Genomic DNA, 26,491 nt, shown 5'->3' on the forward strand with positions numbered 1-26,491 from the left:
GAAGAGCCATTATTTAAACCATAGCTCTTACCTGTCTTTCACAATAAATTTGTCTTGATCATCAGTTTCCATTTCTTCAGATTCTTCATTCACAGTTTTAATTATACCATTTTCTTTGTTTTCATCATTCAGAAATTCATACCGCCCATGTTCTAAGGCTGCTCTCCAAGACTGTCTGTCTGTAACCTGAAGCAAACATACACATTTGAAGTTTCTAAAGAATCAAAGGCCACAAACTTTTAGTGCCAATTACTGTCTACAGTTAATTTAATTATGCTTTCAGTAAAACCCATAGTATACAGGAGTTCTCATTTAAGTTACAGACTCGACGGCACCACGGTGCTCTTAGGTATTCACAAATACCTTAATAGCCCCCAATGTTCCTTGGTAGATTCTGTCTTCAATATCCAAAAGAAAGTCTCTGAGTCTCAGTTCAAGCTGCTTCTCTGCAGATACATGAGATCCATCATGGGCATTCTGCATCCTTCCCCGTCCTGAAGGAGGTCTGATGTCACTTTGAGGTTTGTCTGCAAGAATACCAAGTAACTTCATGTTAGTGGAGTTTGTTCCCTAAAGTAGCCACTGGTAGTGGGAACAACAGTAGTGCAGGGCAGAACAGACTAAACACACAGGTTCAAAACTCCCTTCCTGTAGTGACAGTTGCCACCACTTACATCTCCATGCCAGTTAAGGCATCCAATCCAACCAAGCGGAGTGTACTTTTAAGGGAAGACCTACAGATTCACATTCACTCATCCCAACACACAGGATGAGAAATTCTTATCAATTTAAAAGTCATTCTTTTGTCTTAAAATGTTTCCTGAAGTTGTAGATAATCAACAATTCTCTGATATAAGTGCAAGGAGGAAAAAAAAGCACCAAGAGTCATATTTCTAGTATTTTTCATATTTGATGGCACTTACTTTACAAAACTCCTCAGGATTTTTTCCCCACATGGATCTTTATCGTGGCAACATTTAAAACAAGCATGTGCAACTGACAATTGCAAAAACTAACAGAACAAGATATAATCCCTTTTGAAAATCTAACTTTAAAACAAAACACATAAAGATAAGATGACACAGGCAAACTAGACTGTGTCCTCTAATTAAAGGAGGGGAAAAAAAGGAAGACAGCAAGATAATGAATTTAAGACATCTCAAATGCAGAAACAACTCCCTCTAACTGAAAGTGACCATGCAAATATTCTCAAAATGTATACTAGCATACTCTGATGTCTGGATGTGGGAAACCTCCTTTTTGGTTTAAAAGAAGAAATGAAATGTTTTTTTCTTGAGCAGAACTGAAACAGCAGCAATTGGCTTGCAAGTAATTGATGAGGAAAAGTTAATGGATACTGGAATAAAAATCACATAACAACACATATCAGTTTTATTTCCATGCTCTTTTGAGTGGGAATTAGAAAACAGAGAAAAGCAGTCTACAGCCTAAGAGAATCACAGAATAGCTCTCAGCTGTCCTGCAAGTCATTTGAGTGAAGGCAATAGGGCAGCAGTTAACGTCCACTGCAGTAAAACTCCCTGCAAAGTACAGCTACACATGGCCACTTATCACTGCTTATCACACAGGGGAGGCAGCATTAGTATTGGACCACTGCATTTGAATTTTCTTTATCTCTATTACAGCAAAGTTCGAAGTTGCCTTTTTTAAAAAAAAAAAAATCATAAAAATCAACGTTATTCCACAATTGTAACATAGAAAGAAAAATCTATGATTCTGTAAATCAAGTTGCTTCAGGGCAGAAAGCAACACACAAAATAAAGGTGCAGCAACTAGGAAAATAAGGAACCATCCACACAAACGTTAGTATACCAGAAAATTATATTCTCTCACCAAAAAACACAAACATAGCCATAAGGCCTCCAAACAAAGCTTAATTATTATGCAGAAACTCTGTCCTGTGCTAGTTTCCACCAAAAGAAATGGTGGATCAGTTATGGATTTACTACTATTTGACATGTTTGCGGCATGTCCTGGTATACACACACTCCAGTAAAACAGAACTCAGCTATGCTGTGAATAATTCTCCTTTGCCCCAATACAGATACACCGAAATTCTCACAGTAATTTGGCATAATTCAAAACAAAATGCAATTTCTTAAACATTACCCTAGGGAGTTTCATTTTGGTAGCATCCTCTACCCACCAACATGCCACAAACAAGCCATCTGCAGGCTTGTGTACACAGAATTTTACCAGTGATTGGAGCTGATGTCTTGGCAATAAATGGCAAAAGACTTGGCTAAGAGAAAAAAAAAGAAAAAAAACCCCTAAATCTAGGTCTACGATGGTTTTAAGAACGCTCCTACATTTTTAAACTCATAAGAACAATACTGCTTTGCAGATGTCTCCTCCTGTAACAAGCCTCTGACAAAAGAAAAGGGAAAAAAATGAAGAATCACAGAATCTACTGCACTGACGCTAACCCACATAACCAACGCAGCTACACTATTTTTCCTCCCAAAGGTTTTAGCATGACCTGCAATATGCTATCATTCCCTTATTCACAATAGGCCAGTAAAGGCTTTTGAATAATTTCATGTCTTATAATGTTATGAAACAACATGTCCTACTCAACAAATCAAGGTAACAGTCGTTGCCTCCCTTTTTGATGTTTCTGTCTCCAGTGTCCTATCTTGTGTCTCCTTTCATCATACCAGAAATGAGGACTGCAAATAAGGATCAATACTATGACTTACCTTTAGCAGATACTAATCTTTATTCCCCAGTTAATCTTTTCCCAAAGCTCAAATTACTTGCTAAAGATGTTTAACAGCCAATCCCATTTTACTAAGCAGACACAACAGAAAAATTGTTTTAACAAAACACCAGAAAAACACCATCAAGATCCATCAGAAGAAAAAAAACCCCCCCAAAAAAAAACAGAAAAAAGAAAAAAATAAAAAAACAAACCTGTTTTCCATAGAGTGAAATAATGCTTAAGAATAATTCTTATTTATTTGGAATTACAATTAAATGAAAATTAGAGTTTCTAGAATATTTTATAGAAATTAGAAGCAAATTAAGATCAGGAACCTTACATTTACCTGGAATATGAAATTTTTCCACAGGAAAACTGCTTAGTTGTTCATATATTCTACTTTTCTCTTGTAAAAGAGTTTCTTTTAAGGCACTCTCCCTATGTCCTCGGGAATTGAGAGCCTCTAGGAGTTGGTCCAGTTGTTCCCGAGAATTGTAAAAGCACCAACGGTTTGGTTTATATACTGGCCTTGGCACCTCTACGACAACACTGGTGTGTGAATCTTGGTCAATATTGGAGGTAGATTCAGAGGATTTCAAAGACTCTCCAGTTTTACTGAATACCTGAGGTTCATTTGTGCAAGACTGTACACTATTCTGAAAGGAAGAGGTTCGAGGCAACAACATGTCTTCTGTGAGACCAGAATAGTCCTCTTCTATAAACAATCCAGGAACAGAGGGGAAAATCCAGTAGCGGCGGTACAGACGGTCACGACCTAATGGGGTGATATTTGTGCAGGCTGTTGCATTCTGAATCTTTTCTAACAGTTCCTTCTCTTTCTTTCGTTGCTCCTGTTTCAAAGCTTCTTCGTCTTCAGCAGTAAGAGGTTCACTCTTTTCACAAGTGGTCTCTTCTTGTCTTGTAAATTCTTTATATCCATTTTGTCCTCTCCTTCCTAAAAGTTAAAGGAAAAAAAACCAATAGCAATATGCTTATAAATTCTTTCTTTAACCAAAAACTCAAGTAAAGGGCAGATTTTGGTTCTATTCCCTTCCCTATTATCTAAACTTACACTGTCAAGGACTATCAGCTCAGTCAAGAAACAATACTAGTTTTATTAAAGAAAAATTCAAGTGATTAACCCCCTTCCCTCAATGAAGCAGCAGCCATCTTTAGTGTACTTTCACTTTGCAGGAACTAGACTAAGTCTCATTTACTGACATTGTCATTTTTAACACTGTAAAAAAAACAACCCAAAAAAAATTTTAAGAACTTGAAAGTGTGTTATAAAAGTTTCTTATCATGATAAAAGTAAAATTCTAGCAATTTCATTAATGAATACAAACTATGTTTCAGACTTAATTTATCATACTCAAAATGATCGATTTAAACCCCCCAAGACCTCAAGCAAACCCAGAATCCCTGTACAAGAGCTTTTATTGCAAACTCAGTTACTTTATCCACGTTTTTCAAAAAGTATATATACTACTATTTTTTCTCCTCAACTTTTACCAGCTGAAAACTACTCCAGTTCACATCTTAGTTTACCAATCAGGTCCTGACAGTCATCTAGAAAAGTACATCTTGTAATTAACAGATGCAACGGTGAAAGATGCTGTCAGCACTCAATTTCTACTGATTTCCAGTGTGACCTTTGGTTTCTCCAATTGTAGGAAAGAAATAACACTTGTTTGCCCTCCAGGCACAAGGTCTCAAACATGGGCATTTAAGAAACTTGAAATTCTGTTTAAGACCTCATTGTTTTGCCATCATAAAGCTGTAGTAAACATGCAAACCTGTATTACAGAATTACTCAATTTCTATCACAGGTACTGTTAGGAACCGTACAAGTTTGCAACCTGAAGTCCACAGTCATCCAGGACTTTCATTGGCACAGACACTAGCACAAAGCCTTCACAGGAGAAAGACAGATGAGCTAGCAGCCAAAGCCATCAGCAATTCATCCTCCTGTGGTGCTAGCTGTGTTTAGTTACAAATGGCAGGCTGTGCCGTTTACTGCACTACAGCTCCTACTAGCACACTGCTGAGGAAATTAAATCTGGGGATAAGTCTGGTTGCATTCTTGTATAGAAGGCCTGCTGCTTCATTAACAAAGGCAAACTAAACCCAAACACATAATATAACATTTTCTTTTAAAATACCTGTTGGTTTTGCAGCTTCTTAATAAATAGAATCAAAACCACACTATACCCTAATTAGACAAGACTCCTACAACTCTCTCTGAGTGCACTACTCCATAACTGTAATGGTTTGTCAGGTAACAGCCTGTTTGAGGGGGTTTTTTTTAAGACAAAAGAGGAATCCAGACAGCAAATATGGAAGACAAGAAGAAACAGAAGTGTGAAAGAACATTCAGCTGACCGCTAGAACTACATCAGGCCAGCTCAATGCAGTTAATAGCCTATTATGATCACGTTTGGGTGGATTTTTTTTCCTTTTCCTTTAAAAATTGAGGAAAGATTGATACTTTATAAAAATTTACTGTAAAACATAAGAACTTCACGGGTGCATGCATGCGCATGTGTGTGCACACATATACACAAATGAACAAATGTATTATAGCGTTACCTCTTCCTCGCTTTTTGTTTGGTCCCAGCTCTTCTTCATCCTCCGTCACTGTGTCCATGTCTTGCTCTTTACGTTCAATTTCTTTGCTCTCTGTACTAGTATCAAGGTCTTCCCGTTCCTCCTCCCTGACACAATAAAATAAACAAAAGGTGACTAACTGACCAACCATGTATTAAAAGCTGAATGGAATGGAAAAAAAAAAACAACAAACCACCACATTAGAATATGGCATCTTCAACACAAACAGTATTTTTTCTCAGAAGTACTTAAGATAGTCAAAGACCTATAATGCTTTTTAAAAATAAACTTTAAGTCACAGAATATATTAACACCCAGAAGAAACCCACTGAACTGTAAATGGAAAGTTCCATATTAAAGACTAAAACCTGCTCTTTGGTATTCATTCTTTCATTTGAAGAGCGTTACTATAATCAGATCCTTTTTGGAGACATCTTAATTCAGGTCAGTAGAACTGCACTATTTCCCTCATGTCCAAAAAAAAAAAATGCTTTCTCATCAAAATGGTATCCATTTTATAAAATGGTTATTACACATTTTTCCCACATCTAGTAAAAGTAATTAAAAACCTACAGAACTACATGCAACCATTGCAGGATATTTATTTTATTATTTTTCTTCAATTACAGTTTCAAAAACATAGCACAAATCTGTCTTTGGCCCACGCTCACCTTTTGCAAGCAGATTTATTTAACTAACTCCCTTCCTCAAGAAGGTAAAGATACAGTGTTGTACATACACTTTGCTTTTATTTCTGGAATCATATACAGCTTCATGTGCATGAATCTTACCACCTGAAACCATACAGTTTTCTTAATAGAACAAAAAACCTCATTTTTTTGGAAACTACCTGGGACAGCACAGCATTGTGTTAAAAAATGCTATTTGATTCATAAACTGTAATGTGAGGTCAGTATTGTCTAGCTCAGATCAGACCAATTCCTCAAACTAGAAAATGAACTAGAACGGTCTACTATGAAGATATTTATTCATAGATATGAAATCATTACAAGACAAAAAGTAATGCAAAAAAATACAAAGTGGATTTTACAAGTTTCTCTTGTCAGTAGGTAAAACTGTCAAACTTTTAAAAATAAAATCACTTTCATAAAGCAATTGCAGAACACTAGGAAGACTATATACTTAAATTAAAGATAGACCTTTGTATATGATCAACGGCAAATACATAGCTAAGGTCTGGCCACATAACTGAAAAGTGCTGTATCATATGTACACAGTAATACCATGTATCATACCCAACAGATACTTCTACAGCAGGATTTCTTTGCTCCTCTTCCTTCAGCTTTTCTTGCTTCTCTTTCATTTTTAACTCTTGTTCTTTTAACCTTTCTTCTTTCCTCTTACGTATCCTAATAGTAAGAAAAATGTAGAAATCCAGTTGCAATTATCTGATCTGGCCAAATCAATACTGCAGCATCATCTAAAAATAATATAGCGTGAGAAAGGACAATGCTTAGCACAATAAAATTTCACTCCTGTCTAGGGTCTCAAGAAACCAGTACAAAACACAAACACTACTATTGTTTCTCATATGCCTTTTGCAATCAAGAAATTAATTTTGTAGCAACAAAATTTAGCTTTCCATATCCTAGTTTTACCTTGCTGCCGCCGCCTCTCGTTCTTTGCGATGCTGTTCTGCCTTTAATTCTCTGAACTCCTGTTTTGCCTGTCGTAACACATCAACAGAGTCCTCAATGAAATCTCGAGTGGAGACGAGAGTCAGAAGTTTCCCACAGAGGGCATGAAGGATCTTCATCTTTTCTCCTAATAAAATTCAGACCAATTTTTATATTTCATTACACAACTGATAAATAAGCCTTACTCTTACATATTCCAGACTGAAGACAGGTTCTCACTCAAGAAAAAGTGAACAGTCAAACACTTTTAATGCACCTGCTGCACTTGCAAAGAGGCATTTCCTGAAATATCTGCTTTGCTCAGAGATGCGAGCCTTTATTTTTAATTTAACTTTTAGCACCGAAAGAACTAAAATGCAATATTATCTTCAAAACTGAGATAAAGGAACAGTAGATAGTAATTTTCTTCCTCCATCTCCAAATAACAAACAAAAGACCCTAACCAGAACAGCAATAAAAAGCGGGGGCTGAATCACTCAGATGCTTCTCGCAGAGAGATCCCCTTCTGCAAGTAACACAACTTTTTTTTTTTTTTTTAATGAGATTAAAAAAAAGCTACTCAGAAGTAATGAGACTGCCTAGCTCTGCAATTTCTGATCTGGTGTGACCTGCTTGTGGGGACCAGGGCAAAGGGGGTGGGTGTTGGGGTAGGTGACCTCCAGATGTCCTTTTCAACCTAAATTATTCTGTTACAGTAAATTTTGACCATTACTGATCTGAAGCAGTTACGAAACTGATAACTTGATGAGCAATCTCTAACATTTATTGTCTTTTATTACCTGGCAACAAATCATACACTGAGGTACTTGAAAGCTTCTTCAAGAGACCAGGGTTACTTAATCTCAGCTCCATGCAAGCATCATCAGTAGCATCAAACCCTCCTCGTTTCTGGTAACGGTATTTTGCATTGGCTGATGTTACATCAGCGCCTGATGCTAGAATGTGAAGTCTGAGAATCTCAGAAAGAGTGCAGCTATCAAGATCCAAGTTTTTCAAATTGCAGCCTACAGTTGAGAAGAATGAACAGTTATTTTATATAGACATTTAAATGTATACAAATATTAAAAATGTGCTTTAAAATACAGAGCAAAATAAGAACAGTAACAAAACAAGAAGTGAAACCCACACATACCCTGATGTAACTGGGGCCATGCAGCTGCCAAAGTTGCAACTGCAGACAGTGCAGATTTTGTGGGGTCTGCATCTTCATCCAAAGCCTCTGTTAAATCTTTAAGGAAATAAACACTTTATTCTAGTGCAAATTAAAACTTGTACTGTGGAAGGGAGGAAAGCAAGCCGTTTTTTAAAAGTTGCAGACAAAGCAAAAAGAGGGCCGATATTTACAAAAGCATCAATGTATTTCAAAACTCAATTCAACATCCAAATTAAAATTTACATATCTTTAAATGCAACTAAATCCAACTAAAAGCTAAGGACATGCACCACATGCTATACGCTGTTCTCCCTACACATAAGCTGTTAAAGCAACCCCAATGCACAAAACATGCACAATGGCAACATAAAAGGCAGCAAAAACAAATCCATAAACACAGTTGAAAGCAAAAACAAACAACAGTGCCAGAACACCTGTGTTTCATTCCCTCAAATGAACTGTTATTTCCTATCATCATTTTGCTTTCAGGAAAGACCATCCAAATCAATCAGACATTTTGACAGTGGTTATCACCATTCTCTGTATACTTTTAATCTGTAACTTAGATACAGCCTTACTGTTCTGCACAAATACGGCATTACAAAGGAACCTATTTCACCAAAATAAGCATCTACACTTAATAAGGAGCATCACACATTAGCAAACTGACCAGGAAAGCGGGGCAGTGGAAGGGAGAAACAGCAAAATTCCTGTTTCTTAGGCAAAAGTTTCCTTAGCACTTACAGGTATTTCTCCAGAGGGTTGGCAGAATTTTTTCAGCCTTGTATGCTTCTTCAACAATTTCACTTTATTCAAGTCCAAATCATTAAGTAGTTACAAAGTCACCAGTCCATAAAGAGCCACAAATTCAAACTAAAACTATGCAAAAAGCAAATCCAGAGTCTTGTATAATGATTGATATTTGAAAACTGTCAACCAGACATTTGCAAAATTAACCTCTGCACCTCCCCTCTCGCTGTATCTGTATAACAGGGTTTGCGAAAGTACTGTACACACCAAAACCCCACACCCGTGGTGTTCTCCATTGCAGAAACGCTGCCTGGACAGAATTTAAGTGAACAAACACGCTGACTACTACTAGTTTGGTTAGTCAGAACTACAAAGATGAGAATATGTAATTCTTTTACAGGAAAGAAGATGGCTAAACAAGAGTGACAAGAAATGAAAGTTCAAAGGCAAGTAAAAGATAATAAAGTGCCCTGCCCACAGCTCTGCTAAACTAGAAGGGAAATGTAGATTTCTGCAATTGCCAGCAATTGTGATGAAAGTTATATCACATTTTTTCTGACCAGTCCTATGAATAATAAAGACTCTAATCACCCATTATATGATTACCTGATAATGGAATCCTTGCTTATAATGCCCAAGCAATGCTCTCAGTAGTTAAAAGATACAGTTTAATTGATAAATTCAACAGTAATTAAATCACAGTCTAAATTCTTTAACATCATATCAAATCTGTAACTTTATTCAATTAACAAGAGCAGCCTCTATTGCTGAAGATAGTGCCCACGTTTTATATAAAGACGATTTATAGATTGGACATAAATCTTAAACGTGAGAATACCCATAGTCTTCAAGGGAGGAATTAAAGGAACCTTCCTGTACCTCATGCGTCTGTCTTACAGGGGAACCACAGGATTCTCTTGACCTCAAATGGGGAGTGCTTTTATGTTCCTATCTACCTCTAATGAAATAAAGACTAGCAGGAAGGGTCAAAGCTTCTCCTTTAACTAGTCAGCAAATTTGGCAGTCCATAAACACAGGACCACACAAATTCAGAAGAAAGCCTGCACTTCCTTCTGATAGTGGTTAGTGTATACGAAATGACTCTGAAAACGTGGGCAGCTTCAGCCTTAGAGTGAAGGCCAAAGGCGGAGCAACTGCAAGAGCCTTTACTGGAAAAAAGAGAGACATGGTAGTATCTAGGAGCTGCAGATGCATACTTCTAAGTCTTGAAGGACAATAAATACTGAATTCTCCATTATAGTTGTGCTGGAGAGTTTAAGTTTTTAATCTAGTTAGGTTCAGAATTTTTTTTATCGCTAAAGACCTTTGAGAAGATTTAGGAAAATGCCTTGTTTCCTGACCCTCAGGAGAAACATCTAACAGTGCTGAAGGAAGAGAAGTAAGGTGAAGACAAGTTTCCCTCACCTTCAAGACATAAGCAGTGCTGTTAAAAACTTATTATGCTTTGCTGGATACAATCGTAGTAACAATGTGCTTGCTTTTTCTCTTTTCTCCCCAGACCCCAACCTCCATGCCCAGTTTAAGGCTTTAATTTCAGATAAAAGAGAAAAAACAAGTCCATTTACATACAATATCCATGCATAATAAGACAAGGTTAAACAAAGGAATGCCATAGATCATGCAATTTAAAGTTAATTCCAGTGGAATTTCAGTTTTTCAGCAGTAAAATCAAGGATCTGACCTTTGGTCTCAGCATCAGCTATTTGATCTTTGGCCACTTCCTCTTCCTCTTCGGCCATTGCCTGAAAGATGGCAGTCAGGAAGAAAAACAGCAATTCACATAGTGGGCCTTCAGTGTCATTTCCTACAAGAGCTTCCTCTAAAACTTCTGTGAATAAAGTTTAAGAAGCGTCACTTTTGCCGCAAAGTTGGAAAACAATTATGTACTGAAGAATGAAAACATTTTTTTTTCCTTCAGGTATGATAATCAAGTTACTTTTCCATAATTTACTGCGAATATTCCTAAAGCAGTGGTGTCAGAAAGAGTGCTGACAGAACAACATTATTTTCTTAATATATAACTGCAAGAGTAAAGTACAAATAGACATTTTAATAACTAGATTAACAGCTTCTACATTGAAATTAATTTTGATTTTATAAACACTGCGGAAGTTGACTGTGAAGAGAAAACTGGACTGATATGCACATGTAAGCACTGACACGTTAAAGTTGCACAGAAAGTTTTGTAGCACTGGTACTTGGGTGAACTTAAGTTGCTTGGTAGGAGAAGGGACACCACAAAATTGGGGCACCTTGCCACATAAATGACAACTTGCCTAAAGTAACTCCTTCAGGAAATTCATCTTGAAGATCAAAAAGTTCCCCGAAAGCATATAAAAACTCCAAAACCATCAGAGCATCACCAAAGATCTCAGGTGGAAGTCTTGTCTTCACCGGCATTGGAACAGGAAGTTCCTGCAATCCAAACAGGACAACTTAATATCGTATTCAGTTTCTATAGAGTACACAAGTGATAAAAACAAACAGTCTATGATTCTACAGAGTACATCTGCTGACTACACTTTAGTGAAAATAGTTCTGCAAGACACACAATCAATCATCACGAACATCTGGTAGTACTAACTTTAAAAATCGAAGAGCATGCAACTTGGACATAAATCTTTTGAGATAAAAGTTTATTCATGTTCATGAAGTTGAAAGATTTTGTATCTTTGTTTAAAGGAACTCAAACCCACTACAAGTTAAGAATACTGGCTGTCAAGATTTTTCCTTTAAACCTGTATTATTTCACAAGAGTTTTCAATTTAAGTTTGCTGGAACTGTCCAGACAAGCAAAAACCAAACATATTCTTAAAAAGTTACCCATTATTGCTTGAAAAGACAAGCAAACAAAAACCCAACACATTCACGTAAAAACACACGCATCTAATACTAGCACATGCAAGATCGTGTCTAATGACTGAGTGTTCTGTTATTTGGGTTTTTGCATTGGTAAGTCAATTATGATAGTTTAAGACATTTTAAATGGAGCTGATGCGACTGTGTAATAAGACCACTTAACAGAGACACCACCTCCAAATCACAGATGACAGTGTCTGAGTTTGACTTCCAAATTAATAACTTGATGTAACTTTTCAAGACTTGTCTTCACTTAACATTTCTTAGCAGACAGAGTCAAACAATTCCCAGGAAGATGGCTCCTTTCCAAAGGTGGTAGTTCAAACATTAACGAGAATAGCAACAAATACTATGCTTTCAGAAGAACACAGTAAGGTATTTCATACGTTTTCTGATAATGGAATTTTTTGAAAAGCCATCCTCAACTTAACTCTTCTTTATTCATACTTTTGTCAATTTTCACTGTAGTGATGACACTACTTTCCCACCCCTTCCTTTTTCTTTTCTAACTGAAACACAGCAGCATGGTTTTGTACAGCTTCCTCTTGTTTTGACGATCTCTTCCCTTTCTTCAGTTTCTTCTCCCTTTCTATACACAGCTAAGTTTTCACTCTCATCTTCAAGTGTCTGTACAGCTCTCCTTGAAAATACATCCAATTCTCATATTCCTCCCAACCATCACTTCAATTCATTTAACACTCTCCTCTATTCCCAACTTGTCCTCTTCAACCTCTTCAAGCTTCTGTCGTGTTTCCCTGTGTATCCCAAATAAACCCCCGTCCTTGTGTTTGACAATTTTGCCTCCTTTCGCTAACCCCTGCCAAAATTAATCATAGTGAAGTCTACATAAATGTATAACATTAGACAATCTTCTGTTATGTACAGTCACACTATATTCTTGTTTAGAACATTAAGTTCTTTGGGAGGTGAATTCTTGTTACTTTCTATAGGTTTCCAGGATCATCCAAATGCCTGTATAAGCAAAGATACTGCTAGAGTTTAAATCAAAAGAATGTCACAGGGAGTAACAAGATAATGTCCTACTGCTGCTGCCAAAAACTTGGTTTCGTCATCACCCAAATCTTTTAAGTAACTAAGGTTTATTCTAGGTGAGCTCATTCTGTATATTTAACAGAAATGTCAGGCATATGCAATACTCTCCACTCAGTAAGGTCAGCACTTTAAAAATACAGTTCCACATTAAGACTGAGAACAGCCTGTAAAGTTTTTCTGGAGGGTGGAAATGCAGATGCAGACAATCCTATTATCACCAAAAATATTACATGACTGTAGGTGATTCACAAGCCCTAGTATTCAGGTCACATCTAGATCTGCACCTGGATTAGGGAATCTAGCTTGAGGACCCTGTAAAGTACAAGCTTAAGCTATTCCAAATTGAATCACACCTTAAGATCATCACACTCCATATCTTCTCTAGGCTTACTCCACTGTTTCAGGTATTCCACGTATTTTCTTTTTTCTTCACGCAGCTTCTCTCTTTCCTGAAAAGAGAGTCACAATTGTATATAAAAAGTGGTCAGATCACCCTATTACAGTCACTAGAACAGCATCCCTTATTCCAATCACACCAAAAAATAAAACAAAACCATATTTAATTAGAATGAAATAATCTAATAATTTTTATTTTGTATAGAAAGATATTGGCAAAAATGTTTAGAAGTGAACTGTGGTGATACTTTGTTGGATTACACATGGGGCTTTGTTGCAGGTTTTTTTGTTTGGTTGTTTGTTTGTTTTTTTTTTTTTTTAAATGGATGCAGGTGACAGAAAAACACCTAAAATAAAGAGTATTTATGAAAAGTTGCCACAAAAAAAGACCATCAAAATCGATAGTGCACATGGCTTTGGTAGAATATAGTGGAACAAATAATTTCTTCATATTCAAAGTGACAAAAAGTTATTTAGCAATTTCCACCCAAAAAGAAACCACAAGGAAACCCACAACCATTTAATATGCTGTGAATGTGATGCAGTTCAGTGTCTTTAACACTTAAGTAGAAGACAACCATCAAATCAAATACTGTAAAGCATTATTGGCAAAAAAAACGCACCCACCACATTACTTCAGAAGTTCAGAGTGAACTTTTTGTGAACTAAAGTTATAACATAGAGAGTGTTATCCAGAAATACAAATCCATAATTGTATCTTATAACTGCCTATTCTTCAAAAGTGCATTTCTATGAACTGAAAACAGTTAATGGAAAATAAGTTGAAGCAGATAGCAACTGAGAAACAAGCTAGAAAGACATACTGATCCTATATGAAACACAAACTGCAAATGCATTACTTTTTCTTTTTCTATTTTGAGTCTCTCTTTCTCTTCTTTCTTCTTCATCCTTTCTTCTTCCACAATCTTCTTTAATTCTTCTCTCTTTTTTTCCTTATCTTCTTTCTCCTTTTTCTTAGCTTCTATAGCATTTGCCTTCTCTTGTTTTAATTTAGCTTTTTCAAAAGCTACGAAGGAAAAAACAGTTATTTTTCTTTTCTAAAATGTTAATTTTATTTAACTGTGCTAAATAAACTCTTTTTATAATTACCATATGAAAAAGATATTGTTATGAAGACTGAATTGTTTCTATGCCAACCAGAAATTCAATCACTTGAAAGTTCTTTAGAGAATCAGAATTTTAAGCCTAAGTATTATGCATGTTTTACAAGGTTGTCATCATTGCAATAAAGTCAAATTTATTTGTTTTTATGAGTACACAGAAGTTTATTACTTGTTTATTGTTTTCCATCAAGTGACATACAAAGATGAGAACTGATTCCAACTGCATATAATTACAGCAACATATTTAGTAATGACTGCTTAATAAAAGCATGTCACAACTAGGTGTGGAATATAAGCATTAAATAAGTGATCTTTAAATACTTATTACTGAATTCTGTAAAGTCAATACATTTAGTATTTCAGTGGTTTTTGTGCAAGTTGCACTTCTGTTATACAGTTTAATCTGAACTTTAATTGGTAATAAATGTTATTGCCCAAAGAGATCCAGATTTCTTTGTCGTTATCTGCACAAGAACAGCAGGATACAAATTTCCACTTTCTGTGGGCAATGTCTGTCAAACCCCACACAGGCTAACAAATAAAAGGGGGTCAGAGGGCTTACCATTTTAATTGAATAAACAAGAAAGCTAGAATCACAAGTGAAGAAAATGAAAAAAGATCCTTACTTCTATTACTAAGTGGACAGCACTCAAAAAAAGATTTTGATTACATTTTCCCATAAAATTCTGAAAGTGGGCTAGATTGCTTTTACAGATAGCTACTACACATAGCAGCAATGGCTCTCACCCAGCAAACAAAAGCAGTGAAGCTCATCCTCCATAGTCTTCTACATACCGAGAGGGTTGATTTTTCAAGGTACTTGGTATTTTCCTACCTTTTCACATTATTAGTAAAGTACTATAGCAGCTATTTATAACAGACTTTATGAATGTCAGTAATTGCCATTCCAAAATTATTTACAGGTAAAATTTATAGATTAATATTTGATTACATTAATATAGTATATTCAAAGGTGTACTTTTAAGTTTATTGTATGGAGGGAATCATACTTTTTAAACAACTGGTACAACATCTTGCCAGTTTCAAATTAAAGAATTGCATCTTTTAAAAAAAGAGAAAAAAGAAAACAGGGGAAAAATAAAAGAATATATTTATAATCATGGGCCAAGATTGGGCCAAAAATGAACACATAGAATAAGTGTGACACCACAGTATTTTTCTTTTTTATTATTATTACTTATTTGATGCATTCATCATCATTTTGTGTCCCCAAGATCAGAAAACTGCTATGACAGTTGTCTAGTGAGGTGGCAGAAAATACAAAGAATACATTTGGATCTCTATGTTATGCAACTTATTTCAAGGCTGATTATTCTTTCATTGTTTGAAACTATATGTTTCAAAGCCATTGGGGTTTGTGGCACAATAGGATAACACAAAGATAAAATTAAGACAGAATGTGTCTTAACTAGCCTTCTAGAAGCTGCAGCTAACACCACACAAAACAGGAAGCAGCTTTGATGTTGATCAGCCAATACCTTGTTCTGTGCTGTCATTTCCAGCACATAAACAAATAGATGCTAGTTGTGCAAAGAAGTGGACACACAAGTTTAGTGGAGCCCATTAGACACTTGTGTCCCCACCTTGTATGAAGAAAAGGCCCTGAGCAGCCTCAGACAACCTTGCAGTTATTTAAGCAGATGTTGGACTACGTAATTTAGAGACATCCCTGCCACCCTAAAACTTTCCATGGTAATGGAAATGAGAGGTAGAAACCAGAAGGTCAATGAAGTATTCCACAGATGAAAGCCTGTCCTTAGGAAGGGCATCAGTGCTTACAATCCAGAAGAACATCTCCTTGTCTGAGTTTGGTCTCCTCAAGAAGATGTACCAGTTTATCTAATTAAATTCATACAAAAGGAGGTCCCCTTACTCCCGTTTGAAATCAAGTTTAAATAGAACAGAAATGGGTCAAAACTAAGCCAAAATAATTCAATCAGTCCAAAATAAAAATCTCTTAAGTGATTTGTGCTCTTTTAATTAGAAAAATTTGTAGAGACTGTAAGTAATCTTGCAGAACATTTAAACACACCTTAAATACCTACACAGAATCTTCAGAAAGACTCAAGATTTCCTTAAGGATTATTACAGGTTTAGAAAGCATTGCAGTTCTTTTAAATTTTGAGGTAGTTTTTCCATTTATGGATTTTCCTCATACAACAGATTGATTTGTGTTAAATGTTCATGCTTTGATATATCTTCAGTTGGTAAAATTTATACATGACTTCAGAATCCAAACTTCTGCAGAAATTTATTTTGCTCTTCATTTATCTGAGATAGAAATCAACATAGCTGGATCACAAGCCTCCTATATTTCCCCAGTTTAGCAAAACAAAAAAATAAATCAAGAAACAACCGTTCTAACCACTGAAAGGAGCACTTTGCAATAGTGCTGTGGCACTGCACTCTTACTACATTTTCCCTTTGAAACATACAGCCCCAAAAATACTCTAATTATGGGCTGCTCTCAGACCTGCAAAAACTGGTTCTACTAAGTCATCGGACTAAACCTCAACTCACCCATAGCTTGCGTATCTTCCTTTTGCTTCTGGAACCTTGTCTTTTCCCTTGCTACTTTACTTCTGTTTCCTTGGGTATTTCGTTTAGCAGTAATCTCGTCCTCCTGATAGAGAATTCAGAGAGGGAGTGGGAAAAAAAAACATAATATCTACAGTGAAATGACCAGCAACAGATATTCCCAATTCTCTCTAAAACAAGAATAAACAGGCTGCAAGAGTTTTCCACAAACATACTAAGTACTCACAGATCCTGCCTAATAGTTGCAGGGGGAGGAAAAGAAAACCCAAAACCTTTTCTTCCAGCTTTCTTTTGAAATAAAGTAGTTTAGAGCACTAAGCTTTGCTGTGTTTAAATACAGGCAAGTGACGTAACTGTATCTGAGGGCAAGTGACATAATCCTATCTAAGAGTACAAATTACAGTTTTTTAGCAAATTATTTATTAATCATTCCCAGAAGGGACAAGTAGTCTATGCACCTTCACAACACACAGAAAAGCTAGTTTCTTGGCGGGCAGATAAAAATAAGAAGATAACACATCAAGTATGGTCCCTTTTACCAGCTTAACTATAAAGAATCTACTTCAATAGTAATTATGCAGTTTATCCCAATTCATCTTCAAAAAAAAAAAAAAGCACATCAACCTTGCATTCCAACTGTTCTGAAAGTTCACAGAGTAAATGGAAGAACTTAAAGACTATGCTGATGTGTCTTCATCTGGAATTAAAAATGTTATTACTTACATGACTAGTAGATGCCCTCTTTGGAGGTCTCCCTCGCCGTCTGCTTGCAGGACTGAAGATAAATGTGGGTGGGTCATCAGGAAAGAAGTAGGAGAATTTTTTTTCTGCTAGATTATATTTTGCAATTGATGTTGCCTTAGTAAGAGAGATGAAAACAGATATTCATTGTGAAATTCTTACATTTTCATAAATATAAGCTAATTAATGAATCATTGATTCACAAAAAAGACAATAAAAAGTAACTAGACTCACAACTGGTTAGCTTAGGATAAGAAATAGAACTCTGAAACAGTCTAACTGCAGAGTTAGTCCACCAATAGGGTAGTAATGTAAGCAGCACACATTTGACAATAGCATTTGGCCTCATTTGGTAAGATTTTATTTCTTTAGATGCCTTTTAGCAAACACAACTGGACACAGTCTTCTGAGCAAGTTACTGAAATGTGTTGAAAATGACTTTTGAAGGAGAAAGCCGGAAAATTAATTTACTGAAGAATCACGTAATTCTCTATCATACTTAAACATTTCTGGAGGATGAGAAAATTTAGGACTTCTCTCATTCTGAATTGTCAAAGTTTCAAGTTGGCTTTCTCAACCTGGTGATTTCAGGAAGTCTGCCCTTATCAAGTGATATGGATGAGGATACAAAGGAGACACTCCAAATAGGACACGTTCACATAACTGCTGAAAAGCAAGGGAACAAGGAGACGGTCCACAAATAGCCCAAACAAAGAGAATATGACAAACACACATATACAGAATATAACCATTTTCCTAACACACCAGAAAGCATCGCTAATAGATCACTAGACCCAGCACACTGTATCACATCAAGGACAATGGGATCGCTAACAAGCCCAAGGAAGGAGGTGGTTTATCCCCTTCAGCTATATTTTCTTCTATTTCAATTTCTTTAAAAGAAACAGACTTTAAAAGCTACACACTTATTGAGAAATTAGTTGCCTTTGTTATTTTCCATATCTTTCAGAGGCAAGACTCTCATCGATGCTGTCATGTCTCAGAGCCCTCCTGGGCAGAATGAGCACACAGCCCATATAAAGCTGTATTAGGATTCCTCTTAAACACACACATAAAATACAGGACATAATAAACAAACATGTTACTTCCTAAAAACAAGATGAAGATAAGAAGGATTTCAGGGTCAAGGCTGCAATATGCAGTGAAAGAGTCCAGGATCTCCTGCAGCACAGCAAGCAAGGCAAGGGAAATTGCTGTAGGAAAAGCTGCTCAATTCCTTGAGCACAAGGAAACAGAAATTCTCAGAATCATCCTGCACAGACTAAGTTGTGAACTTTAGTCTGAACTTGCACTAAGTATCACCATATATCTCCACATAAGATGACAAAAATATGCATCTTAACATCTTCAACATCTAAGCCCTCATCAAAAGTCCATTCCAGCCATCTGAACTTTTCGGTACTTCTGTCCCACTGAAGAACTGGAGACTGAATTCAATCTACAATAAAACGTTTCCCAGCTACAAGCATTACAACAGAATTATATTAGCTTACTGTACCAAAACAGCAACAGTTAATTTTTATTTGACTTAGAAGTATCAGCTGCATACCTTGAAGAATGAAAACAACTTGTGTTAGACTAAGCAAAAACATATTATGTTTTAATAAATAACATTCTTCTAGGTAAAAGCTCCCATTTTTATTCTGGGAACTTTTCTAAACTGTAACTAAAGAAGTTAGAGAATTAAGTTCTGCTTCATGTACAGAAAAACTACCATCCTGTTTACAAGTAAAACTTAACAAAAACCTGTTTTTACAGAAAAAGTTCTGTACTTATCCTTTTATTTTGGAAAAGTCAAATACTAACTCAATATATTATATTTACAGAAAGCTAAACTTGTAGTTTAAAAAAGCAGCTCTGAGCAGAGAAAAAATAAGACTGAATAGGGTCAATACTCTATCCCACAAATTATTCCTTATTTACCTTCGTTTTAATGACTCCATCATGTGGTTCACAGTGTTGTTTCAGAAAAAGTTTAAGTCTATCACGAGAAAAGAGATGTTTCCTCCGGCTGTATTAAGAAAGAAAGATAGCATTATCAACTAACAATTAATTATTAAGTACAGCTGACCATATGTGCAAGAACACATGTAACAGATCATATGATTGATTAAGAAAATGAGAAAAAGGTCATAAATTACACCCTTACTATTGTACCTAACAGCCACTCTTTGCCGCCCCAATTCAATTAAAAATTTCCTTGTAAACAAAACAAACCCCAAGCAATACTTAAACAGTTGTTTTATGCATCTGTGATTTTTGTTTTGAAGATCCTGGTATGTCCTCTTTTACACACACATACAGACAAACTCCACAGCTTATTATTTACCCCCACTAGATCCTCCAAACATTCCTTTCTATCACAGTAGCTTTTAAAATCCCCAAATAAAACTGAAGTCCAATTGTTTCAGAAGAGGATGAAAACAAGCAAGCAAACAAGGACAACAGAAAAGCAGCATTCAGATCTCTCAAATGGGGAGGTGAGACACAGAAATCTCAAGCTAACGAGTCAGAGGGGCGAATTCACACACTGCTTGGTCAGGCTGTGTCACTCCTCGCTACAGGGCAGTGTGTGCTCTAAATGCTTCCTGGCATCCCAGGTAACCCACACTACTTCATGGGAAGGAGAAAACTGACTACACAGGAGTAGTTAATGAAAAAACTAATCTTGATTTCACCCTGGAACTAAATGGCTTGAAATCACTGAAGTTTTTTTTTTTCCAAAGCATCCAGTTTATAAAGTTTTGATGCACAATCTACCCTAAAAAAATGTTTTATCTATATTCAAGAAAAAATTATGTTATTTAGGAAGAAAAAAAAAAATCTTTGCAGATCTATCTTTCTAACCTTTCTATTTTAAAGCAGTAAAGTATGATTGCCAATGTCTGCTCCAACATTTCAAACAAGTAATGCTACCACACAGAGAGAGAGCTCACAATGCCAGCAGTTCATCAATATTATAGAATAGGGTTCTCAAACATTTTTTGCACCTATTTATCAGTCACAGCAGTAGGCATAGGTATCAGAAGCAACAGCAGGTCTCATCTGTGTGCCAACAAAAGCAGAGACTTGTAAAGAGTTGGTATCTCTGTTAATACTAGTAAAGATTGGAACCCATGCTACAGAAAGCCTATGAAACACAGTATTTTGTTCTAGTGCCTCTAATTACTAGTTCTAACATATTACTTTAAAATGCCATTTTATATCAAAACCATCTAACAGTTACTTACACGACTCACACAGTTATAAAGTACAATTTTAACTTTCATATACTCATTTTTACCTTAGTTGAGATGCTTTAACGATAACAGTTTCATATAGTTCTTTTTTAATAGGTTGGACTTTGTATTTGAACAAAAGAGGATCAATTATGGCTTTCTTCTCCCTAAAAATATTTTAAAAATGAAAAAGTTAACTACAATCACAAAACATCAGTCTTCTATTGTACACATTTAATATATGTATATGCATACACAATGGACCTCTTGAAAATACCCAGACATACTTAATACAGGCTGTAACTTCCACTGGTATCAAAGAGGACCTATTCACTGCTGCCGACTTTTCTGTCACTAGATTTAGATCCACATCAAACCCAGTTCCTGCAAGGAACAGGAAAAGGGATCGAGGATGTTGGTTTTCTTAGCGGGGAGAAGGGAAGGAAAAACAAAGAGGGAGAGAAGCAATGACACATCCCGATCCCTCAGAAAATCATCGTCTTAATACCCTCAGTACTCATGATGGCAACAGAAAGGCAGGAAAAAGGAGAAAAAGATGATGAGGAAGGAGTCCAAAAGACAGAGTTAAATAAAATGGGTAAAAACAGTAGCCATAGAGCTACAGATCACACCTCAAAATGAATAAAAACCAGAATATTTTTCCAAAATATCAATTTAGAAAAAACACCCTCACCAACAACATTCTGAAAATAACAGGAATCATAACGCAGTGCATCGACACTTTAAAATAAATGTTTGTTGAGTCACATGTTTTTTTTCCCCAAAGTGTACTTCCCTTTTACAGCTATCGGCTACAGAGAACTAGATTTTTTTTCCCCATGGCAAATTATTTCTTCAGTTTTAACATAACAGTAACTGTTTTCTTACGCTTCTTCCTAGAAGAATAACCAACCCAGGTCTGGTGTGCTACCGAAACAAAATTCACTCCTTTAAAAAACAAAGGGAGGGTTTTTGCCATAGACAGTATACTTTAAATAGTGTGGCATATTTATGGACAGACTTAATGAACAGAGTTAAACTACTGACATTTTCTTCAAATAATGTTGCATTGTGCGATTAAACAACAAAACTAACTTCTCCTAGGGTGGTAATTTGTAATCAAAAGTCGTATTGCTTTATTAGGAAGAATTCAACCATCATCTTATTTCATCAGTAGGGGAAGGTGAAGAAGTAATGTGGATGAACTAGAAGATTTACAGCTATGCATTTCATCATCATTGTCAGTCCTTCTGGCATTTACAAAATGCTTGAAGGTGGAGATTGTGACAAAACAAAATAAATCAATATACCAATGTGCTATTCTTTACCTCTATGAAGAACACACAAGATGTAGTGAACTGTACTTTGCAAGGTAGTTGAATGTGAATGTGAAATGTGCTCCGATTACGATTTTCTACCCCCACTAACTGTGAAATAGAAGCCCAAAGAAATGCAACATTCAGATGCCCACTAATGAATACATATGAATTCATACAAATGAAGTGTAAAAGAAACAGTATCTATCCACAGTTAGTGCCATTTTAGATGAGAATAATTTCTGGAGAAAAATAGCTTACAATGATTAAATGATCAACATAGTTAAAAACAAATGAAGGGACAGAAAAGAAGATTTAGACTTGGAAACAGCAACACATCTACTGAACCTACAGGTAAGTTACTATGATACACACTGTCTACCTCGCATGATGCTATCCATGTTAAAGTCTCAAGTTGAGTCACTCAGACCAACTCCAGTTTAAGAAAAATAATTTAACCCCCCCCACCCAGCTAGTCATATTAGCAAAACAGAGATAAACTGTATAAACAAAGTAATTTAGTATACCCTCTGGCAAGATTTAAACATCTCTGCCTATAATTTTAAGAATGTTAGAAGGGGCTTTGTATTTTGGTCATACCATGACTTGGTCTTCCATGATCATTTTCAGTCTCAAGATAGGAAAGCTAGAGTAATGAAGGCTGTTGCTAGGAATTTCTGGATAGTGTCAAACACAAACTTGTTCCCTCACCATACACCCCTGTGTTTCCAGCCCTTTAGTCCAACAAGCTAAAGGAGGACTCAAACAGATAATGTTCAGATACCAAATAAAAGGCAGAGTGCCAATGTTATATACCATAAGTGTATTAGCTCATTTATGTATTTTTAATTGATTCTAAGCTCTGATTGTCTGTAATCAAAAGCAGGGCCCAAAGAATAATCAAGCTGTTAACTCTTGAACATTAACCTTTACTTTTTAGTTTGAGTAAAACCTTTTCTCACCTTCAGTGGATCATATATAATAGCCCCAACCTAATTTCCAAGCACACAGTTTTCTCTGCTTAGTTTCTGAGTTTCCAATGATTGCCCTAAGAAGGTTAACGTATTCCTGAAATCCACCTCTATAAATCCAAATCTAGTCAAAATCTTGCTTAGTGCAGAAGAGGAAGAAAAAGGTCATTCAGTACACATAGAAAGCTTTTAAAATATATATATATAGATTATCTAGTCGCTTTGGCATAAGACTCATTATTTTTTGCTATATTTTACTTTACAAAGCATTACATAAACCACGTAAGAGTTAGCAAAGGTTAGACCCATTTCGCAGCAGAAATGCCCTCCAGCAAGTCTTCACATGACAGCTTTGACAGACCACCAGATCCAGAGGAAAGAATACAGAATATCTTGTAACTTCACAGCTGAAAACTGGAACTGACACACCCATATTTATCCTACTTTCTACTGCATTCAAATAAATGTGCCTAGCACGTGGCACACTCTTGCATTTTTTGAATGAGGTTATTCTGAACCACCAACAGATAATAATCTCACGGGCCCTTCAATTACTTTGGCACAATGACTACATGACCATACATTTCTGCTTACAGTCCTGCTGTATTATGTTCAGACAGAATGGTATTAAGGTAACTTTACCAAGAAACTTCTGAGACCTTGTCCTTCTGAGTTACCTTGTGCAGGACACGACTATACTATCTGGTCTGAGTCTTGCTGGAACTACCAATATCTTGTGGTATTAGCAGAACTAGAAAAATTGCACAGAAAAATACTGAGGGTTCAAGGATCAAGAATGCATCTAAAATGAATGCTGTCCTGCTTTTCCAAAAAGAGGCTTCTTCTCTTGACTCTTTTCCAAAAAGAGTCTTCTTCTCTTTGACTAAGTTTGGGGATGGAAAAAGCTCCCTTGAAGAATGCTAGCTAAACAACACAACCATTTATGATCTCCTCATGCTCCAGCACAAGCCTTACACACCTGTCAGTATAATGATTCTGATAGAAAAGCTGGCCTCTGCACACCTTTGAAGGTCGGCACTAACAAGCTACTCTATATTGAGCAATTACAACTCCCCATCTAGAACTGCAAATACTTTCTGGAATCTGTCTAAAACAAGGAAATACAGCAACCTGAAGCCTGTTAACAGCATGCTGGTTATACCGCTCCATGGACAAGACAAGAGCATTCTGCAATAAAATCCTGACTTTGAACTTTTTGATGAAGATTTTAAGCTACCTTTGATCCAGTACTTTGGTCTTCCTTACAATAAAAAGTGGACTAAGACCTACCATCATTATTAATAGATTCACGAGATGGAGGAAGAAAGGAAAGAGGAAAGATAAGAATTAAAGATAAGGAAAGATTTGTTCTACTGAAGACTTTGTATAGCTTTAATGACAAGCTATGACCGCAGTTTTTGACATACCCTATTCATAATTTCTTCTCCAAATAGAGGCAGAAAACTAGGTTGAGAATGGTAAAAAAATCTGAATGTTAAGGTTCCACTGGCATTATTTCCAAAAACTTTGTTACCTCTGCTTGCATCCCAAAATTTGCAGGAAAAATTAACCCTTCTGTAAAATAAACTTCAAAGTGAATAAACACCCAAATTTACTGCCATGAACTAGCCAGCAAGCCAAAAAGAAATTTTTCTTTTAGTATTTCTGCTGTGGTTGATGGTTCACATGACTCATAGCCCTAGCAGGAGGAATGCCATGAATTAAGTTGCAGCTAGTATTGTATATATTTGGCAGTACAAGTCCCTCAATCTCCAGTCTGCTGCTGAGTGCTAAAGCCAATGCAAGAGTTCAACCTTACCCTTATATGTAGCAGTTCAAGGTATGAACACTGCTATTCCATGATGACCACTATCCTACAGTACCACAGGGTCCCAGGGTATAGTATCAACAGTTTAAGCTCTCAGAAGATTGCTACCTTTTGCTTCATAAACCAGGCCTTACAAGGCATCCTGTTTTTCTGAGGGAGTGCATGAGTGAGAGCGTCCCGCCTCTTTCTCTCTGTACAACCTCAGCTTTTACTGCAGAACACAATAAAAAAGGTCAGCAGGAACACTTGTACAGAGTGCATGGCTATTTCTGCCCCATGCAGACAGGAGTAGGGTCAGAGAAAGGCTGGGATCTCTAGTGACATCTATTTTCAGTTAAGATTCTCTAGCCTTACAGATTCTTTAGGAAAAATATTTGCAGATGGCCTATCAATCTGTGCTGTGCTCCCCTCCCCCTCTCACAAACACACTGAGCATCTGCTGTACCATTGTTTAACGGCACTACAGCTTTGCACGAAAGCTGGGTCTCAAAACCTGGAGATTTGTGTGAAGAGGCAGAACTGTGGTTCTGCACGTATCAACTTGACATTGGTCCCAAGGTAAATAACATCCATACTCTCCACATCCAAGCTTCTCCATAAACATCAAAATGTAATCCCTGAAGGATTAGGGCTGCAAAATGATGTCTTTCAGTTCAGTGAGATTTCTTATGAGTAAGGGTATAAAGAACCTTAGATGCCAATATACAAAAATTGACAACAATGCTCTACTTTCAGATAGGTTCTACAGGTACAGCAAATAATACTTTCCAAGTTTCCATATACTCAGAATATAACCAGAAACTAATTGAAGTGTTATTACACTCTTGCATTTGTTATAAAAAGACTCACTTAAAACTTCCAGTAAGCATTTTAAAGCTGTAAGAGGTCTACTATTTTAAGCTTGTAGCATAAATGTTAGTTATGCCACAGAACAGTGCTCCAAAGATTTGTATATTTTCACAAGATTTCTCTAAGAGAAATAAATTTTTTTCCCCTCCCTTCTTTGCATTGTCAAAGTAAGTAATCAGCTGAGGAGAAACACAGACTGACTGGGAGCATAAGACTCAGTCTTACTACCAGCTCTGCATGCATGGAAGTGACAGTGACATAAAGGGATCAATCCCACAGTCAGCTCTGTGCACACTTGCGTAATTCCAAGAATAACCTCCTTTCAAATTCCATATGGCTTGTGGAACACAGAAAATGCATTTATTGTCTCAAAGATGTAGGACCTCTTCATGAACAACTTGGACACTGCCTTCAAGAGACAGCAGAGAATCTAAAAAATTATTTATCCCATGTTATTTTCTCAGCCAAGTGAGGAGCTCCACCCTAGTTATTCAAGGCAAGTCAGGACATGGAAGTCCTCATGCAGCAATCAATGAGAATAACTTCTGCATCCACATGACATCTCCAAGCCAATGACAGTTCATGTAAAGCCTGTATGTTGCTAGATACAAGACTGGGCTCCACTTCAAACTTCCTTCTTTCATC

The 26,491-nt window shown here is 36.3% G+C and overlaps 1 protein-coding gene across 4 annotated transcripts in view; it reads right to left on the reverse strand.

The window, feature by feature from the left end:
* Window positions 1-26,491, reverse strand: part of BAZ1A (bromodomain adjacent to zinc finger domain 1A) — a 65,082-nt gene that overhangs the window by 17,585 nt on the left and 21,006 nt on the right. For 3 of the 4 annotated variants that reach the window (XM_074824606.1, XM_074824608.1, XM_074824607.1), the window contains 16 exons: window positions 20,948-21,049; window positions 19,588-19,675; window positions 17,626-17,760; window positions 16,885-16,987; window positions 14,080-14,246; window positions 13,177-13,272; window positions 11,188-11,326; window positions 10,593-10,739; window positions 8,120-8,215; window positions 7,767-7,991; window positions 6,949-7,114; window positions 6,586-6,699; window positions 5,312-5,436; window positions 3,069-3,677; window positions 364-527; window positions 32-186 (listed from right to left, as the gene is read on the reverse strand). In XM_074824606.1, the coding sequence (XP_074680707.1) occupies window positions 32-186; window positions 364-527; window positions 3,069-3,677; window positions 5,312-5,436; window positions 6,586-6,699; window positions 6,949-7,114; window positions 7,767-7,991; window positions 8,120-8,215; window positions 10,593-10,739; window positions 11,188-11,326; window positions 13,177-13,272; window positions 14,080-14,246; window positions 16,885-16,987; window positions 17,626-17,760; window positions 19,588-19,675; window positions 20,948-21,049 (2,631 nt within the window). The remainder of the gene's footprint in view (window positions 1-31; window positions 187-363; window positions 528-3,068; window positions 3,678-5,311; window positions 5,437-6,585; window positions 6,700-6,948; window positions 7,115-7,766; window positions 7,992-8,119; window positions 8,216-10,592; window positions 10,740-11,187; window positions 11,327-13,176; window positions 13,273-14,079; window positions 14,247-16,884; window positions 16,988-17,625; window positions 17,761-19,587; window positions 19,676-20,947; window positions 21,050-26,491) is intronic. The other variant, XM_074824609.1, reaches the window with a different exon arrangement.

Source organism: Strix aluco, chromosome 4, assembly GCF_031877795.1.
Source record: "Strix aluco isolate bStrAlu1 chromosome 4, bStrAlu1.hap1, whole genome shotgun sequence".
NCBI lineage: Eukaryota > Metazoa > Chordata > Aves > Strigiformes > Strigidae > Strix > Strix aluco.